The sequence below is a fragment of the Salminus brasiliensis genome, chromosome 9 (assembly GCF_030463535.1).
Source record: "Salminus brasiliensis chromosome 9, fSalBra1.hap2, whole genome shotgun sequence".
Lineage (NCBI taxonomy): Eukaryota > Metazoa > Chordata > Actinopteri > Characiformes > Bryconidae > Salminus > Salminus brasiliensis.
In genome coordinates this window covers 41,616,614-41,637,518 of record NC_132886.1, presented here as the reverse complement: position 1 = coordinate 41,637,518, position 20,905 = coordinate 41,616,614, and the positions used below count along the sequence as shown (strand labels likewise).

Here is a 20,905-nt window from a genome sequence, read left to right as displayed (position 1 = left end):
GGTACACTATACGGACAAAAGTATTGGGACATCTCTTTACACCAGCTTATGTCGGAGTAAGTATATCTTCTGTACAGGGGAAGAAGGCTTTCTACAAGTTTTTGGAGGAGCATTGCTGTGAGGATTTGATTGCATTCAGTGACAAGAGCATTAGTGAGGTCAGGAGGTTAGAGGATGATCACCACCCCACCTCATCATCCCCAACCCCCCAAAGTAAAGCTCCACCACCATCATTCCAGAGAACACAGTTCTTCCACTGCTCAACAGCTCCTCAATGCTGGGGGACTTCATCAGTGTCAGCAATGGGTGCAACTTATAATAATAGCTGAATGCATTCATTAGAGGGGGTGTCGACCAACATTTGGACATATGGTGTATATGAGGATGGCAGTACCTGTGTATTTGATAGAACGGGTGCGGCCGAATTGACCGGTCATCGGCGGTTCCCACAAACACCTGTAAAGAGAGAGGCTGCCGCTCTGTGTATCCCACCAGCTGCAGGAACACAAACACAACAGGAGGATAGAGGCATGAACTGTTTAACACGAGGTCAACAGAGACATCAGAAATAATAATAATAATAATAATAATAATATTAATTCGGTTCTGTGTGAGGCACAATCTCACACCCCCACCCTAATTTCCCATCCCAAGGACCCACTGGGACCCATCGTGTACAGTGGCACAACAGCTTTCTCCTGTTTGCTCTATCTGTGACCAGTCCTATCTGAGCAGCCTCACTAGCGGAGCTCCCCAGGGCTCGGTTCTTGGCCCGTTTCTGTTCTCAATCTCAAAGAATCTCAATTTCCATTCCTGGATAGATACCCATGACCAAACACTGAATCTCAACTAGGTAGAACCGACCCACTCTTAAAGACTAGTCTCCCCCACCTCTTTTACTGTCTCCCCTTCACGTAGAGATCCCTGCTGGAAAGTCCAATCCTTATCCTAATTCTACATCCCAGGGACCTTCTGTGAGTCTGGCTGGGCAATCTGACCTTCACTACAGGATGTCCACCTGGCGATGCCTTCACAGCCCCTCGGCTTCCTTCCGTTTCGTAGTGGGCGCGGTGATGCGGCCGCGGCTGCACCTCAATCCGCAGCTCGTACTGGTCAAACTGGCACGGCAGGGGCCAGTCCAGTGGCGGCAGTGCATTAGACCTGAAAAAAATCATTAAAAAAATAAAAGAGATGTGTGATATTGCTATTTATTGTGATAAATGTGTGATAGTGATAGAATCAGTGGCCACTCATGGGCCTGCAGAAAGGGTTAATCCTGCCTACAGGTCTTCAATCTCCTCATTGACTTCAGCACTCATTCACCCTGGGTCTCTTCTCCTCCCCCTCTGCGATTCCTGCAGGGGGACCCTAAAACATTTCCCACCTTCATCCTCCTCAACTCTACCAATGACTACTATATCACAACTGCCTCCAATCACCTGCAGCTGCCACTCTCTGTGCGGTTCAGCTACATGCTTCTATGTGTCCTAATGTTTGTGGACACCCCTTTTATGAATGCATTCAGCTACATTAAGTTGCACCCATTGCTGACATACATATGCAAATGCACACACACAGCTTGTCTAGTCCCTGTAGAGAAACATGAAGCTATTGGCACCATGCTGCCTAATGCCAGGCGTGGGCATTGAGAAGCTGTGGAGCAGTGGAGGAACTGTGTTCTCTGGAATGATGGTGGAGGAGCTCCATCCAGTACTTTTTGGGGAGTTGGGGATGAGGAGGTGGGGTGCTGATTGATCATCCTGACCTCATAGAGAAATGCTTCTTCTCTGGTCAGTAGAGACAGTTACTCCAACAGAAGCAGAATCAACTCTTTTTAATAGCCTTGATTTCAGAAGAGGCAATGGATGAGCAGGTGTCCCATTACTTTTGTCCATACACTAAAGCCATTGCAAAATCAATGGCTGCCTCTCAGATTCAAATGAAACTGTTCTCCTCCGTCTCCTCTCCACCTAATCCCCTTGCCCCGATGTCGTCTTCCTGCACAGGACTCTGTAACATATTTGTAGGTCGACAACATCTGCAAGCCTTTCAATCATTTAGCCAAGGTGAAGGCATATCCCACACACACACTGCTCAAACTTCGCTAACCTTCTAAATCAAAGCGATGGAATTGTTAACTACAAATCGTCCCACGATCCGCTCTCTGGACTCAGTTTCAACCACATGATCTCCAACAAACCTTCTGACCTCAATGATCAAATCAGCTTCAAATCAGCAGGACTTCTGCTGCTACTAATGAAGCCCACAAACTCCATCCAACAACCGTTTCACTCCTTTGATTTCGTTTCAAACCCACAGAATGGGCTTGGCACAGCTATCTTCTCATCTTGAGAAGAACAACCTCCTTGATGCAAACCAGTCACAGGAGCTCTCCATAAGGATCGGGAGAATCCTCAGACTTCAGTCTTCAACCTCCTATGACCGACACACTGAATTGCTCTGACACTGGGAACCATCAGATAATTTCCAACTTGGACCCTGGCAGCGCTCGCTCTACCATTTTAAGAACTATCTTTGTGCTAAGACCCACACCTGGGATTGGGAGCACAGTCTGACACTGGTTAACTTTGGGATCTTGTGGTATAAATTTCTGACATCACTAAGGCTTGGGTGGTGTATCAATAATACTCTGCACCTCTGCGATCAGTTCTACCTGGGCAGCCTCACTAGCGGAGTTCCCCAAGGCTCAGTTCTTGGTCCAATTCTGTTCTGCTGTTACACAAAATCTCACACAGATTTGTATTTATTTTTAACTATGTGTTTTATTTTTGACTATACTTGCCTCCCAAATCTTATTTGAGAATTTCCGTTCCTGGATGGATACCTAAATATCCATAAGACAGAACTGATCCACCCACCAGCACGCACCACAATAAAAATATACAGTGTGTTCTGACCTGAAGATTGGGCTGTGTGCGCTGGCGCGAGTTCTGCCCCAGCCCAGGGCAGGGGGTACGGACAGGTAGTCCATGCCCAGAGCTGGAGGGTCCCGCCTCAGTTGCACAGGCTCTGAGATGGGGCAGGAGGTGTTCGAGCCAGGAGGCTGCTCCGAGTCCACATCCCTGGAGGAAACCTGCATTCATAAGCACACACATTGGGGAGTGGGGGATGATGAGGTGGGGTGGCGATCATTATTCAACATCCTGACCTCAATAATCTCTCCTAACCCGAATAAGCTCATTCCCCCCGTGTGCATTTACGATAGCCTCAGGGTGGGGGCGCTGTGGGAGCTCATTGAACCCTCCTAAGACAGTCCCCTTGACTTTATCCTCTAAACAGGTGGATTTGAACCTCAGGTAGCTGGAACACGGCCTGTGCTGTGGTGTTCAGCCTGCTAGCTCACTCATCGAAGCCTAGATAGCCGGCTACGAGTCCTAACCCAGCAGAACCGGCCTCTTATTTCTCCTTCCTGTTGCTCCCAGCACCAGTTGCTTGCGTCGTTCTCGTCTAGACGTTCATAAGTGGGGTTTCAGTCAGACAGACTGGGTTAGTTCTGTGGTGAGAAGACTGTTATCCTGCTAACTAAGCTAATGCTAACCAGCGTCTCTCTCCTAATTCAGAGCAGTCTAACGCCCAAGTGGAGAACAGAGCAGTGGTTCCAGGCATGGCAGAGGGACCTCCAGAACCAGGGTTGGGAAACACTGTTATATAGAGGAGGTTCTAGAGGACCACTGGACTAGAGGACATGCAGTATTTACACGTTTGGATGTAATGAATAATATGATAATAATAATATGATCCTAATCAATAATAAACTAGTATAATAATCAACCACGATCTGTATCCCCCAATGCTGTGACCCCCTCCAGCTCACCTGCTCTAAAGACGTCTTCCTGGCCTTCTGGGGGATGCTGAGCTCACAGCTGCTGACCGGATCCTGAGACTGACCGGCGTTTTCTCCCACCTCCAAGAGGGTGGGGTTTTCCTCTGAGTAACTGCCCCTGCGGGAGGTGCTAGGGGAGGCCAGGGGGGAGTTCCTCCTCTTTTTGCCACCTGGGGAGGTGGGCCGGGACGAAGGAGAGAGGCAGAAGTGGGTGGTCGCTTCGTTAAGCTCCTCGTCCTCCACCAGCAGCGAATCACAGCTGGAGGCAGGGCTCAGCCAGCCACGGGAGGAGGGACTGGAGGCGGGGCTTGGGCTGAGCGACCCTGCGCCCATCCCACCGTCACGATAGCAGAAGGGGTCGAGCAGGGGCAAGTAGAGACGCTCCCGGTCCCAGCCTCCTCCACTGTCCCAGTAAGTGCCCCCAGGAGGGGCGGAGTCATCCTCGGGGGAGATAGTGGTGATCTGGATACTCGGACACTCCAGGACTCTAGATTCGGACACCTGAGAAAGAGTGAGAAGGAGAGAGAGCGAGTGTGTGAAAGAGAGAGCAACATTTCTTTTATTGTGATATGAGCTCCCGCAGTAGCTATACTATATGTCCAAATGTTTATGGACACTTTTTTATTTATTTATTAAATTTCTCACCTGTACGGATCGTGCTGGTAGACTCTCGTACGTCCCGCTGAACTCCCTCACTAGTGCCCGCCTGGGCGGAGGGGAGTGCATCCCTGCTCGGTGAGTGGCTGACGGAGGAGATGAGGGGATACCCATCGGCTGGCTGGAGTGTGTGGAGCTCAGGTGTGTCTCAGGGACTGGACGAAAAATGTACATCAGAATTATAACGCTACGAGCTCATGCACATTGTTAAGAAAATAAAAAATGAGTCTGATAAAAAACTAAAATAAACACTATCAGCACTGAATCAAATGCAACAATAACTTCCACTTTCAACAGATGCAGTGAAATAGAAAGTGAAAGTGAAAGCATCCAGATATACAGGGAGACCCAGCTTCACATAAACTACGTTTTAATTCGAGTTTCTGACCATTCTCCTTTTAACTGCTGCACCTATTGCTGACACAGATGTGCAAATACACACACACATCTAGACTACTCCCTGTAGAGAAACAAGAACCTACTGGCTCCATGCTGTCTAATGCCAGGCGTGGGCTAGAGGGGTATAAAGCCCCCCAGCATTGAGAAGCTGTGGAGCAGTGGAAGAACTGTATTCTCTGGAATGATGGTGGTGGAGCGCCATCCATGCGGTGAGCATTCAGTTCAGTGGTAATCAATGGGACCAGGCATTGGTCACCATGACTACAACACAGATACAGCCCATAATTTATTTCCTATCCAAACCCACCAGTGCAGCTACAACATGAGTCTTCTGAGTTTTATATGGAATGATGATGATGATGAAGGTAAAATAGTGAATAGAGAATCTCAACTAATGCAGTTTTCTTTAGGGACTACTTTCTGTAGCCGCACTACACCCTAAAGGCAGCATGTATCCCTCCACCATTTTAATGATCTGATTTTAAAAGCAGGTTCTAGAGCCGAACTCTTCTCAGAACTCTGGTAGAACCGTGTCTCAGGCATCAGGCAGCATATTCATCACTATTAGGTGAAGACCTCTATTATCTAGAACCGTGTGTTTCACACCAAACCCCACCGAACTGATCCTGAGTCTGCTCACGTCCTTACGAGTTCTCACTTTTGGTCCAGTTATCTCTACAGCCAACTGAGTACTCACACTGATTAGGGGGTGTGATGTGATGGTGTGTGTGTGTGTGTGTGCTGTGTAAGAACAGGGTTATGATGCCTCGGTATGCAGAGTGGTGGTGGAGTGTGGTGTTAAGATGCAGCAGAGAGATGCTGTGTGTGTGTGTGTGTTTGGATGGAAAGCTGGAGTGTGTTAGTGTAGTGATGCCAGTGTGGAGGGGATGGGTGTGTGCCGAAGTGTGTGCCATGAGGAGAGGAAAGCGGGCAAAGAAAGACTGTGTGTGTGTGTGTGTGTGTGTGTGTGTGTGTGTGTGCGTGTGTGTGCGCATTCTCAGTAAACAGAGACTGAGGGTTCAGTCCAGATGGCAACTGTTAACGCTACTCACACGCACAGCTGATTAAAACCACATTGTGCTGTACCCTTCTCTCTCTCTCCCTCACACACACACACCAGTGTGTATTCCTCTCTTTATGGGGTATTTCCGTTGACTCCTGTATTACTGCATCCTGCTAACCCTAACCAGCCTCAGGTTCAAAGAGACACTGTAATCTTTCTGCAGACCAATCAAACGCTCCCACAACGTCTTCATGGGGACGTCTGGTCCCCACAGAGAGCTAAATACGTACAGATGCGCACACACACTTTCAGGCTTCCCATATATACGTATGAGTATTCTGAGTATTTACAGGGTGTAATGTACTAGGCTTACTCTAATGTTATACAGAGCTGATCCTGCTTATGTCGCTACTAGATTCTGGAGTGAGGATTTGGCGGTGAGGATTTGATTGCATTCAGCCACAAAAGCATTAGTGAGGTCAGGATCATCCCCAACTCATCCCATTCAAAAGTACTGGATGGAGCTCCACCACCACCATCACTCCAGAGAACACAGCTCCTCCACTGCTCCACAGCTCCTCAATGCTGGGGGGCTCTATATACCCCCCTCTAGCCCACGCCTGGCATTATTAGGCAGCATGGAGCCAATAGGGTCATGATGTTGATTAATCTGCTCCAGAGGGTCCTATTCTATTAGCTATTGGGACTAGACAAGCTGTGTGTCAGTGTGTGTGTGTGTGTGTGCATTTGCACATCTGTGTCAGCAATGGTGCAACTTAAAGTACCTAAATGCATTCATTCCAAGGGGTGTCCACAAACTTTTGTAATTTGGCCTACAGTCAAATAGCTCACACACACGAGGAATATATACCCAAAATGATTATCCTAGGACTAGTGGGTCCCCACAGTTTGCTAAATACACACACACACACATCCATCCTAACTTTAGCCTCCTACCAGTTCAGCTAAGCTAGCGAACACAGCCTAAACAGCATCAGCAGTGTGGAGGTCCAGCGCCACGGCCGCCTGCGCTCTCATGGCCGCTCAGACCGCTCTGACCCCCGGCTGCACGCTCACCTGCGCCCGCGGCCTCCTGCGGATCCTCCTCGAACACCAGCTTAAACTCAAACTCTCCCTCCTCCCAGCCGGAGCCCGGGGCTGCCCCCATCCTCAGCCCGGAGCACGGGCAGAGAGAGATAGAGAGATAGTGAAGGAGAGAGAGAGAGAGAGAGTCCCAGTTAGCACCAGTAGAGTCCAGCTCCGGACTCTGGACTTGCCCTCGGACTTTTTAGGGAGAATAAAGGCAGGAATATCCACTTCTCCTGAAGCTCTCCTCCCTCCACAGCTCCGGCTCCACTTTCACATTCCCACGACTCTCATCTCCTCATCCTCCGCTCGAACTTCCTCCTCTTCCTCCTCTTCCTCCTCCTCCTCTCTCGGAGTTATCAGAACTTCTCCCGAACTCGCATCGCTCCAAAAACACTCGTATCCAGTCGTGAAGCTCCAGTGTGGGACTCACAACACACACACACACACACACACACACACACACACACACACTGCTGTCCTAATACCACACACTCTCTCACACACTCTCTCTCTCTTCTGCAAAAAAAAGTTATCAGAGTTTTCTTGCCCCCCTTCTTCTTCCTCCTCCTCCTCCTCCTCCTCCTGCGTCCTTTACCCTTAATTGCCTTTGGGTGGGCTCCTCCAGCTCCCTTCGTGCTCCTTCACTTCACCCCCCCCCCCCTTCCATTGGTCGCTCCGTCTGTCCATCAGCAGACCCCCCTACCCAACTCCCCGAAGCCCCACCCCCTCTCCTTCCTTTCCCAGTTTCCCTTGCCCACTGTGCTCAGGCTTCCATTGGTTTTCAGAGAAACCACATCTTATGTGGGTGAGTTATAACTTCATGATAACCACGAGAAGCTCTCCAGCATACATTCGTCAAGGCAGAAGCACGTACCTCCTCCCCCCGGCCAGCGGAGAATTCCCTGGACGGAGACCAGCGAAAGAAGCTTCGGCCTGGAAAGAGCAGCCCGTCCCACCTCGACTGTTGCCCTGTGTGTCAGATCCACTGTACACTATATACACTACACACTGTGCACTATATACACTCTAAGTATACTTACACTATACCCTATATACCTACACTATACACTGTACACTATATACACTCTAAGTATACTTACACTATACCCCATATACCTACACTACACACTGTGCACTATATACACTCTAAGTATACTTACACTATACCCTATATACCTACACTATACACTGTACACTATATACACTCTAAGTATACTTACACTATACCCTATATACCTACACTATACACTGTGCACTATATACACTCTTTAAGTATACTTACACTATACCCCACATACCTACACTATACACTGTGCACTATATACACTCTATGTATACTTACACTATACCCCACATACCTACACTATACACTGTGCACTATATACACTCTTTAAGTATACTTACACTATACCCCACATACCTACACTATACACTGTACACTATATACACTCTAAGTATACTTACACTATACCCCACATACCTACACTACACACTGTGCACTATATACACTCTTTAAGTATACTTACACTATACCCCACATACCTACACTATACACTGTACACTATATACACTCTAAGTATACTTACACTATACCCCACATACCTACACTACACACTGTGCACTATATACACTCTTTAAGTATACTTACACTATACCCCACATACCTACACTATACACTGTACACTATATACACTCTAAGTATACTTACACTATACCCCACATACCTACACTATACACTGTACACTATATACACTCTAAGTATACTTACACTATACCCCACATACCTACACTACACACTGTGCACTATATACACTCTTTAAGTATACTTACACTATACCCCACATACCTACACTATACACTGTGCACTATATACACTCTAAGTATACTTACACTATACCCTATATACCTACACTATACACTGTACACTATATACACTCTAAGTATACTTACACTATACCCTATATACCTACACTATACACTGTACACTATATACACTCTAAGTATACTTACACTATACCCCATATACCTACACTACACACTGTGCACTATATACACTCTAAGTATACTTACACTATACCCTATATACCTACACTACACACTGTGCACTATATACACTCTTTAAGTATACTTACACTATACCCCACATACCTACACTATACACTGTACACTATATACACTCTTTAAGTATACTTACACTATACCCCACATACCTACACTATACACTGTGCACTATATACACTCTAAGTATACTTACACTATACCCCACATACCTACACTATACACTGTGCACTATATACACTCTAGGTATACTTACACTATACCCCATATACCTACACTATACACTGTGCACTATATACACTCTTTAAGTATACTTACACTATACCCCACATACCTACACTATACACTGTGCACTATATACACTCTAAGTATACTTACACTATACCCCACATACCTACACTATACACTGTGCACTATATACACTCTTTAAGTATACTTACACTATACCCCATATACCTACACTACACACTGTGCACTATATACACTCTTTAAGTATACTTACACTATACCCCACATACCTACACTATACACTGTACACTATATACACTCTAAGTATACTTACACTATACCCCACATACCTACACTATACACTGTGCACTATATACACTCTTTAAGTATACTTACACTATACCCCATATACCTACACTACACACTGTGCACTATATACACTCTTTAAGTATACTTACACTATACCCCATATACCTACACTATACACTGTGCACTATATACACTCTAAGTATACTTACACTATACCCCACATACCTACACTATACACTGTATAAAGGAGACTTTATTGTCCTTCACATCACATGTGATACAATTGTGATCTCAAGGTCCCAGACCCAAAGAGTTTTCAATTAAATTGAGTATTCAATTACTGAATAAATAAAATAAGATACTAAAAAAGGTAGACATAAATAGGATAAATGTAAAAAGCAGAGAAATTATATAAAAAGTAGCAGCAATATACTTTTCCCATACACTATATACAATATACTTACTCTATACATTGTATACTTGCCCTATACACTACATACGTACCCTATACATTAGATACTTACACTACATACTTACTACTGTATATTGACCCTATACACTGTATACTTACCCCATACATTGTATACTTACTCTATACATGGTATACTTACACTATATAATTACTCTATACATCGTATACTTATACTATACACTATATACTTACCCTATACATTGTATACTTATACTATACACTATATACTTACATTATACACTGTATACTTACACTGTACACTACACACATAGTGTTATACACTGTACACTCTCTACCCTATATATTATATTCTTATATACTCTATGTATATGTACTTACACTATACATACATTATACACTGCATACTCACAGCACACTATAAACTCATACACTAACACTATACGTTAGACACAAAAGCTTACACTATGTACTTACACTATACACTTGCACACCATGAACTAGACAGAACTTCAAGCTGTACACTTACCTTATGAGAATATATTACATTGTGTATATCATACAATATTTTATTACCCAATACACTACATACTCAGTATATATACTATACAACGACACTATACACTATACAATACCCTACAGTATCTTGCACTATGCACTCTAGTACGCATACTCTACAGGTATGCAGTGTACTGCGTATAATGTCATACACTATACACTGTGCAGTGTGCATGTTGTTACACTAGTGAAGTGAGTAGTACACTAAGGGGAGAGGGGGTTGATTTGAGACACATCCCGGGTAACGTGTGATAGCACAGTGCTGAAAAGGCTGCGGACGCTCTGATAGGGCCTGCTGACAGGAAGAAGCCTGAACTCTGATGGTGATGACAAGCCGACATCGTCCGCTCCTCTGTCATCCTCTGTCTTCCCTTCATACTTCGCTCTCTCTGCCCCTCCCCCCTTCGGCTTCTATCCCCCATTCCTCACCACCCCTCCCTCCACCCCCTCCACCCCCCACCACCCCCAAAGATCTGTTTCTCATTATCCTCTGTAGTCTGCACTCTGTCTGAGACGGAGACCAAAAACTTAAATAAACATCCCTCACTCTCTCACTCCCTCTCTCTCTCTCTCTCTCTCTCACTCCCTCTCTTTCGCCCCGTCCCCTTTCTCACGTTATCTTACTGCCCCTCTCTCCAAGCGTGTCTCCTCGACATCTACTAAAACGAACACTGGCTTTTCACACACACACACACACACACACACACACACACACACACACACACACACACACACACTCCGCACGGCCGACCCCCAGCTGCTGCTCTCCTCCGATTTTGCCACCAGAACTTTTGGATTTGTTGGTTCTGAGCTCAGTTTGTTGTTTAGGACTCTGTTCCACTGGGACGGGGAGGCCTGTTGGAGGCCGTTATCAGGGAAGAGGAACGCTCACACGAAGCGTATTATGAGCAGGGAATGATGGAAGGCCTTGGGTGGTCTTCCGCGTGGGGTTTCATTTGTTTAGCGAGCCAGGAAGTGTAATTACAGACACACCGACATGTACTGCGCTCACTGTGATCACTATTGTCCACAATGATACCTTTATACACTACATAGTGCACTACTTTCTCTTATAAGTCTAAAGCGATTCCTTAATACACTACTTAGTGCACTATTTCTCTTCTATGTCCCAAGCACTACCCGTATACACTACATAGTACACTATGTATAGTTTTATGTCCAAGATGATGCCCTTCTACACTACTTAGTGCACTATATTGGGTTCTGTGTCCAAGACGATACCCTTATACACTACTTAGTGCACTATTTCTCTTCTATGTCCCAAGCACTACCCGTATAAACTACATAGTACACTATGTATAGTTTTATGTCCAAGATGATGCCCTTCTACACTACTTAGTGCACTATATTGGGTTCTGTGTCCAAGACGATACCCTTATACACTCCGTAGTGCACTATTTCTCTTCTATGTCCCAAGCACTACCCGTATACACTACATAGTACACTATGTATAGTTCTATGTCCAAGATGATGCCCTTCTACACTACTCCAAAATCATACCCTTACACACTACCCAATACTTTATGTTTCGCCCTATGTCTTAAGCACTACCCTCATACACTAAGTAGTACACTATGCATAGTTCTATGTCCAAAATTATTAATACTTAATGCACTACTTTTGTTGTTCTAAGTCTAATACGCTTGTACACTACATAGTTCACAAATTTTGTGTAATGTCCAAACCTATATCCTTTATACACTACACAGTGCACTATATTTCCCCTCAAAACTATAGCCAGTGTCCAAAATCACAAGTTACTATACAGTATGCACTACTTCTATATAGTACACTAAGAAATGCACTTCAAATAGTGCACTACTTACAAGGGTAGCATGCAGTTTTTTTTCTTTTTTTATTCGTTGACCAGAATTCCACCCTATTCACCCTAGTGCCCTGATCCCTATCCCCTACAGTGGAGGCGGGTACGGAGGACTAAGTGTATTGTACATGTTAGAGAGTTTAGAGAATTAAGGCGTAGTTTTCCACAGTGTGTAGAATAGTGAACTCTATAGTGATCTGGATCTCTACCCTCCTGGCTGAGTGGCGGTTTGCTGGTGGTGTTTCTGGATAAACGCTGCCACCATGTGGCTGATGGAGTTAGGTTTCCACACAGGGCCTCTACATGTCGCCTAGAGCAAAAAAAAAAACAAAAACACACACACACACACACACACACACACACACACACACACACACATCAGAAATACATATGACTGTTATACACTAGCAAATACATTACTAGTCAAAAGTTTGGGAACACCTACACACCATATATATATTGATGTAGTCACTGTAAATAAGTCCCCTGTCCTCTACAGGATCTCACTTCCGCTCATTTTAACACACAACTACTTTTTATTTACTGAATTTAACAGACAAAAAAAACAAAAACAAAAACATCAAGCATAAAGGCACATTAAAATGTAATTAAAAGCCATTAAAGTAACAACACATTAAATTAAACATGTTGTTTGATTATTATTTTCCACTCATTTAAATTTAGTAAATCAACAGAAACGGTTCCATAAAAAGCAGAAGTCATATTTCAGTTTGAGAAAGAGAGAGAGATCAGATCAGATCGGCTCTCTCTCCATTAAGAACATTCCAGAGGGGTGTATTAGTCCTGCAAGCAAGTGTGTACTTGTGTATGTTTGGAACAAGGGTGTGTTTGGAACACAGTGCAGTGTGTGTGTGTGTGTGTGTGTGTGTGTGTGTGTGTGAGAGAGAGATTCCATTCACTGGAGTTATGGAGTAATAACTAATGTGTAATACAGTAACACACATACACATGCAGACCCCCTCTCGCCAAGACGCACATACGCACGCACACACACAGACGTCTTCATGGCTGCTGTGGGACTCTGCTCAGAGACAGTCTGTGGAGACTGGAGTACTGAATATTTCTCTCAGTGAACAGAAATGAACTGAAATATGAAAAGAAAAACTATCAGACAGAATAAAATATTAAATATTTTCTTTTCATATTTTAGTTCATTTCTGATCACTGGGAGAAATATTCAGAGACGTGATGTGGCTGGATTTCCTCCAACTGATCAAACCGCAGAACTGTCTCAATATTGACCCATACTGATCCCATACGAGTACCCAGGTACTTTAATACTGAGTATAGGATGATACTGATCCGAGTACCCAAGTACCTTAATATTGAGTATTGGCTGACACCGATCAGAAAACCTGAGTACCTTAAGACTATTATTACTAGTATTGGCTGACACTGATCCAATCCAAATACCCAGATACCTTAATGCTGACTATTGGCTGATACCGATCTGCTGGGCATGTGCTGATACTGATCCGATCTGTGTACCTGAGTTCCTTAATACTTAGTATCGATCCAATATTGATCCAAGGCTGAGTATCAGACAATATTGATCCGACATGACTACATTTATGCTGTGCATGGTCTGATATCTGATAGTACCCAAGTACCTTATGGCTGAGTACGGGCTGATAGCAAACCAATCCGGTTATTTGAGTACCTTGATGCTGAGTCTGATCCAAATACCTTAATGCAAAAAAAAAAAAAAGGTTCTGTATAGCATGGTAAAATGATTCTGCTAGTAGTGGAACCTGGTGGTTCCTGGTGCTAGACAAAAGCATTTTCTTTAAATGGTTTATTTGAAGAACCATTTAACCAGGCAAAGAGACAACTTGATCTCTAAATGGTTCTTATTCTGGTTCTATATACAGTTGATCCTTAACCAAAAACATATTTTTAAGCGTATAAATATCTATAAATAACGTTTTGGGGGCCTTTTTTTGTCTTTTACTGTAAAAGTAAAGTTGATCACAGAGCAGGAGAGGCTGGAGGAGGAGGAGACAGGACTGACGTCTCTCTCTCTCTCTCTCTCTCTCTCTCTCTCTCTCAGCATGCTGCAGCCTGTGTGGGGTAGTAAAAGCTTTCACTTTATAAGAAGTGGGCAAAGCCAGCCATGTGCCGAAATCAGGGGAACAGAACAGTCTGCCAGTAAGAACAGAGACAACAGGTTTATTTATAGGAGATCAAAAAAGAGAGGAGAAGAAAAGGAGAGAGAGAGAGAGAGAGAGAGAGAGAGAGAGAGAGAAAATGGCAACCAGGAGGTGAACTGAGAGATACTGAGACTGCAGAGAGAGAGACCATCTCACCCTGTCGTACCGTGTCGTTTCGGGATTCCCTGATTAACTACTGCATCTTCCACATTCCCTCCACAGTCATGCTGGTGAGTAACTGCTGATTATCACTCCTCTTTTACTTCACTGGATCGATTCTCCTATTCTGTCCTTCACACTGAACCTCATCAATCCTAAATCTTTCTCATCAATCTTGCAATAATATCCTCACTTATCAATCCTTCATACCAACCCTTCTTTACTGGTCCTCTAAACTAACCCTTACTCATCAATCCCCCAAACTAACCCATACGCATCAATCCTCCAAACTAACCCATACTCATCATCCTCCAAACTAACCCATACTCATCAATCTCCCAAACTAACCCATACTCATCAATCTCCCAAACTAACCCATACGCATCAATCTCCCAAACTAACCCTTACTTATCAATCTCCCAAACTAACCCTTACTCATCAATCTCCCAAACTAACCCTTACTCATCAATCTCCCAAACTAACCCATACGCATCAATCCTCCAAACTAACCCATACTCATCAATCTCCCAAACTAACCCATACTCATCAATCCCCCAAACTAACCCATCCTCATCAATCTTCCAAACTAACCCATCCTAATCAATCCTCCAAACTAACCCATCCTAATCAATCTTCCAAACTAACCCATACTCATCAATCCCCCAAACTAACCCATACTCATCAATCCCCCAAACTAACCCATACTTATCAATCCCCCAAACTGACCATCTTCATCAATCCTCCAAACTAACCCATTCTAATCAACCCCCCAAACTAACCCTTTCCTATTAATTCTCCAAACCCATCTTTATCAAATCCTCCAACCTACCCCTTCCTCATCAATTCTTTCAACTAAGCTTTTTATTTCTATCATTCTATCATTTCTCGCATCAACCCTCTAAACCTCCAAACCCCCCTTGCTAAGTGGGGTATACAATTATCAGCCATACCTTGATGCTGAGTAATAATAACCTTCAAATTCACTAACAGGCAAGGTTAAGAACACTGATGATCTTCATTAGGCAGCAAGGGAACAGTCTGAAGATTCTGAGACGTGTGGAACCAAACTGTGATGTTCTAGACAACAACTGGGTCAGAACATCTCCAAAACATCAGCAAGCAGGTGTTGTGTGGCGTTCTCTCCCAGTATGCAGTGGTCAGTACCTACCAAAGGTTCTCAGAGGAAGGACAACCAGTGAAGCAGCGACTCAAGGCTCTCTGATGCTCATGGAGGCCCCACCCGTCAACTTTCTCTTTAATCACCTCGCCTGGGGCCAGGAATAAATCATGCTCTCGTGTGTTTAAGGATGGGCACACATGCTCTGTTACATCAGAGGATATGAGCAACGGACTGTGAACCTGGCATGTTTTTACCTGCCGTATCTCTGGAGTACTGCTGACTGCTGGAGGAGCGCGAGCAGCAAATATCTTAGCACTTCTGTCACAGCCTGCAGAACTGCACAAGCCATAAAACCACACACACACACACACACACACACACACACACACTTCCGTGGTCAGTCAGGATTCACAGGTTTTCTCTTAAGTTCATTTAGATATTTGTTTATGGAGAGAGGGAGAGTCACAGACAAACAGACAGTCTCACTGGGGTTCTGGTGTGTATAACAGCCTTACAGACCAACAGGGAACAGACAGTGCGTGTGAAGAGGACGTTTGAGAGGGTTCCTACTTCCCTACCCTGTCTTAGCTTGAGACTATAGATAACTGGTAAGGTGAGAAATGTGGTTTCTAAAACCCTAGATGCAAGATCTGCCACCATATATAGGGTTCTCGGTACATGAAGAACATGAAGAATGTCACATACACACTTTGGCTTATGCGGCTCTCTGTATAATATATTTCTAACACATGTGGAGGTGTTCAGTAATCTGGCACCTGTAGAACAGATCTGACCATTGTAGACATGGGCTCCACAAGACGATATCCTGTGGTATCTGGCACCAAGACCAATCTTAGCAGCAGAACCTGTAAGTCCCGCAAGTTGTGAGGTTGGACAAGACCTGCCTGATGTTTTGGAGATGTTCTGACCCAGTCATTGTCTAGAACATCACAGTCCGGTTCTTGTCAAAGTGTCTCAGATTCTTACGCTCGTCCATTTTTCTTTCCTGCTTCATCATCACCTTCATCATCTTCAAGAGCTGACTATTCACTCGCTGCCTAATATGTAGATCCACGCTCGACAGACAGAAGCAGCTGGACCCAGATCATCAGTGTTCTTCACTTCACCTGGTTTGAAAGTTATGGATAATCAGTGTATTCAAATACAAGGAATTTGCATTAATCAATAATTATAACAACAACTAACCAATCAAAGTTGACCTTACCTTCATAGGCCGTCCCAATGAGCCCAGAAAATGCCACGAGCACCGCCAGCCCCGAGACGTCCCGGGACATCTCCTTCATCATTAGCACCTTCATCCTGGTCGTGGTCTTCCTCCTAGGCGTCCCGGGCAACCTCTTCATCATCTGGAGCATCCTGGCCCGCGCCCGCAAGCGCTCGGTCACCACGCTACTGATCCTGAACCTGGCCTGCGCTGACGGAGCCATCATGTGCCTCACCGTGTTCTTCCTGATCTACCTGGCCAAGCAGTGCTGGGTGTTCGGCCGAGTGATGTGCAAGCTGCTCTTCTACCTGTGCAACACCAACATGTACGCCTCCATCATGCTGATCACGCTGATGAGCCTGCACAGGCTGGTGGCCGTGCTGTGGCCCCACCGCGTAAACGCCCTCACCCGTCGCAGGAACGTCCTGGCCGTCCTCGCCGGGCTGTGGCTGCTGGTCTTCACTCTGGCCTTGCCGGCGTTGATCTTCAGGGAAGAACGGCTGAACGAGAAACAGAATTTGGTCTGCGTGCACAATCACAACGTAACCAGCTACGTACGTACCTCTCTTACCTGCCGTACTTCGGTTTACTGACAGGCTCCAGGGCTTATCACACACTAAGGTGTATTACCCAGTAACTATAGGGGCTTCTGTACAGACTGGTGGGGCTATTCTCTGATAATAACACTTTTGGCCCGCCGGCGGGACATAGGCCGTATACAGGGTTTTAAATGTACCTTCATTAATAAAACAAGCAAGCAGTGGAAGCTTAGATTTCTTAAATATAATCAAAATAGAACTTAAGGTGATTGTTAGAGTTAAAATTATACTTATTTCTAGGCACATTTTACATGTTTTAAGTCATGTATGTACTAAAAGTGTAATTGGCAGAATATTTATATATTTTTTCATTTATTTTAACTGATCACACTACACACATAGTACATGTGTACATAACATAAAACATATAACCTGAACATAATGTCTATCCAATTACACATATTTTAACTTCAATTCTATTTTATATTTAATTCTAAACATAGTTTTAAACACAAAAACTAGCAGAATTCTCAATAAATATGTCTAATAAGTCTTTAGTGTCCAAAACCCTGCATTTTACTGCACTTTTATGCATTTGTGTTAGCTACTGTATGCATTTTTAGCTTTTTTCAAGAACTACTGCTTAAACCATGAGAAATAAGTGAAATAATCTTACAATATTCTCTCAAAAAATTTAATATTAAATACTTAAACTACATTTAAGAAGACCCGCCGAGATAGCCTCAGCATTTTTGCAGCGTAACCCCACAGGTTAGCACTGTGCTAATGTGCTACAGACAACGTTCAGAGAAATGAGCTCAGCGGCTACCACTGAGTCTAGTTCTGTTTGGTACCTCAGTCCAGGTTCTAGATAATAGTGAGTCATACAGTGTCGGGAACCACAAACATGAGTCTATTAGAGATTCTGAACACCTCCACGGGGGGTGAGGAGAGTCTGTGGTGATTTAGACGCAGTTAGCAGCGCGCTAGTTGATGGAGCAGCTAGCTACATTAGCCTGGTAGTCACTGCATTTGGGGAATTCATTTAATTATGTTTTAGGGTAATTAGGGATCGGTTTAGCACACATTTAAGGGTGCGCTAATTGCCGGTAGAGTAGTAGTAAGATTATGGAAAGATCTTTACTTTTTAAAAACTTCTTAAATGTTACAACAAATGTTTATGACTGACAGAGGCCTAGTGTAATGTCAAGATCTATTAAATCCCACATTTTCCATTATTAAAATCTAACCTAATTAATCTAATCTAATCCCAAGTGCAAGAGCAAGTGCAGGACAAACTGAAGGAAGGAACCTTAGGAGGAACCAAGACTCAAGAACCAAGAGCAGAACTGTAGGCTTAGGAGAACAGATATAATAATAGACAGATTTGCTAAGCAGCAATGGTAGGAATTATAAAGTAATAATGATAGTTATTAGTAAAGTAATAATAATAATATTAATAGCATCTATTAGAAGATTGATAGGCCGGACAGGTGCGTAATGAAGGTGCGAGATGGACTTAGGTCTTCTTTATGGAGACATTATGAGAGTGTGATGCGGTGTGGTTCACCTTTCCAGAAAACATTTTGTAGACGTTAGTGAAGACTTCGGTCTCTGACCATTCTCTGATATGTTACCTGAGCAGGTGGTGCTCCAGTTCATGACGGAGACATCGGTGGGCTTCCTGCTCCCGTACGGGATCATCCTGAGCAGCTACATGTACATCCTGCGGCGCCTCAGACGGACCAGGTTCAAGAGAAGGGTCCGCAGCGAGAAGCTGATCCTGGCCATCGTGGTGACCTTCGCTGTGTTCTGGCTGCCCTACCACGTTATTAACATTGTGCAGGTGAGGAGGCTTTGCTGGATGCAGGGGCTGTAAACATGGGTTTAATTTTATATATATATATATATATATTTTGTATTTTGACTGATTTAAATGTACATACATCAAATCTCAGGTTTACTGTAAAGACTTGAACGTTTCTCGGTTCTGTGTTTTGTTAGGTGGTGGCTGCCTGCGCACAAGAGAACTCTAAACTCAAGAAAATGTACGTAACGTCCTCCATACATCTCTAAATATGTACTGCATTTATGATTTCCATCCACAGGCCAGCAGAAATACACAACAGCAGACATCATCTGAGGAGATCATCATGCTTACCTAAAAGATCTCGATGTTTATGGTGTAGAAAAAAGTAACTCACCCTTTTTACACAGTAAAAAAATAATCTTTTCAATAAATATATTCATTTTGAGATTATTATAAGACTATACGATTCATTAACTTATTTCTAGACATTTTTTCTTAAGTTACTTAAGTAATTTTATGTGCTGAAAGTGTTCCATTTTCTGAATAATTTGCATATTTAAATCCAATAGAAGCCAACAGAATAAAACACTTTCTGTAGTTAAAATGACTAGAAATGAGTTGAATCATCTTAGAAAAGTCTCAAAATGAAAAATATTTTGTTAATTATATTTTACCTGTTTTTTTTGTTTTTTTACTGTAAAGCTACACATAGTAGGTGGATTTTAACTTCGAGTCACATGGTTGGATTAAATGTCCTATATTTTTTTTAATTAATTAAAAACATTCACTAAAAAGTCCAAATATGGAAACTGCACCTGCTTTCTTACTAATATGGGGTAAGAAAACAGCAAAAACAGTTTAACTTTGAAGTCATCATGGTTGTGACATCATTCAGCCTACCACAGTTTAGCCCCACCCACTCCTGTTGCAGTGATACGGGGTGTTGTTCCTGCGGCAGTGTGTAGCAGAGGTATTAATGGAGGCGATTAAACTTATTTAAAATGTTTTATTGGACTTCTTTCAGAATCAGAACAGAGCAAATGTAGAATCTGAGCTGTTTAACATCTACGATAGGGTTGGATTGTCCACTAACTCAAAACTGGACGGTTTTACCAGAGTAGAACCAACATCTCACCTCTCCTCTATCCTTCCCTTCTTCCCTTCCACACAGGCTGGAGAAAATCGGGCAGTCCAGCCGACCAGTGACCTCCGCCCTGGCTTTCATCGGCAGCAGCGCTAACCCAGTGCTCTACACGTTCGCCGGACGCTCCTACATTCGAGCCGACGGCTTTGCATTTATGGCTCGACTGTTTGAGGGCATAGCCTTGGACTCTAACGGCAGGAAGGCTGAGCAGGTCGGGCGTGAGAAAGCGGCTCTGAAGCTGAAGACCTCCCCTGACTCCAGCACAGAGGTTAAAACAGAGAGAGCAGTAGATGGACAGTCCAGGGACATACTTCCGTAA

The 20,905-nt window shown here is 44.0% G+C and overlaps 2 protein-coding genes across 2 annotated transcripts in view; one reads left to right on the top strand and one right to left on the bottom strand.

Annotated features, from left to right (window-relative positions):
* Positions 1-7,497, bottom strand: part of nfatc4 (nuclear factor of activated T cells 4) — an 11,795-nt gene extending 4,298 nt beyond the window's left edge. Inside the window, exons 1-6 of the mRNA XM_072687041.1 lie at positions 6,981-7,497; positions 4,490-4,656; positions 3,836-4,345; positions 2,919-3,094; positions 999-1,161; positions 395-495 (exon numbers count right to left, since the gene is read on the bottom strand). Of these exons, the coding sequence (XP_072543142.1) occupies positions 395-495; positions 999-1,161; positions 2,919-3,094; positions 3,836-4,345; positions 4,490-4,656; positions 6,981-7,071 (1,208 nt within the window). The 5' untranslated portion in view covers positions 7,072-7,497. The remainder of the gene's footprint in view (positions 1-394; positions 496-998; positions 1,162-2,918; positions 3,095-3,835; positions 4,346-4,489; positions 4,657-6,980) is intronic.
* A 7,264-nt stretch (positions 7,498-14,761) lies between these two features.
* On the top strand, positions 14,762-20,905 carry ltb4r2b (leukotriene B4 receptor 2b). Its single transcript, XM_072688671.1, has 5 exons — positions 14,762-14,819; positions 17,102-17,647; positions 19,278-19,478; positions 19,637-19,680; positions 20,614-20,905. The coding sequence occupies exons 1-5, from the start codon at positions 14,814-14,816 to the stop codon at positions 20,903-20,905; spliced, it is 1,089 nt and encodes a 362-aa protein (XP_072544772.1). The 5' UTR covers positions 14,762-14,813.

Coding starts and splice junctions, on each gene's coding strand:
- ltb4r2b (XM_072688671.1), top strand. Junction 19,479..19,636: donor ACGTTATTAACATTGTGCAG/GTGAGGAGGCTT, acceptor GTGTTTTGTTAG/GTGGTGGCTGCCTGCGCACA. Junction 19,681..20,613: donor AACTCTAAACTCAAGAAAAT/GTACGTAACGTC, acceptor CCTTCCACACAG/GCTGGAGAAAATCGGGCAGT.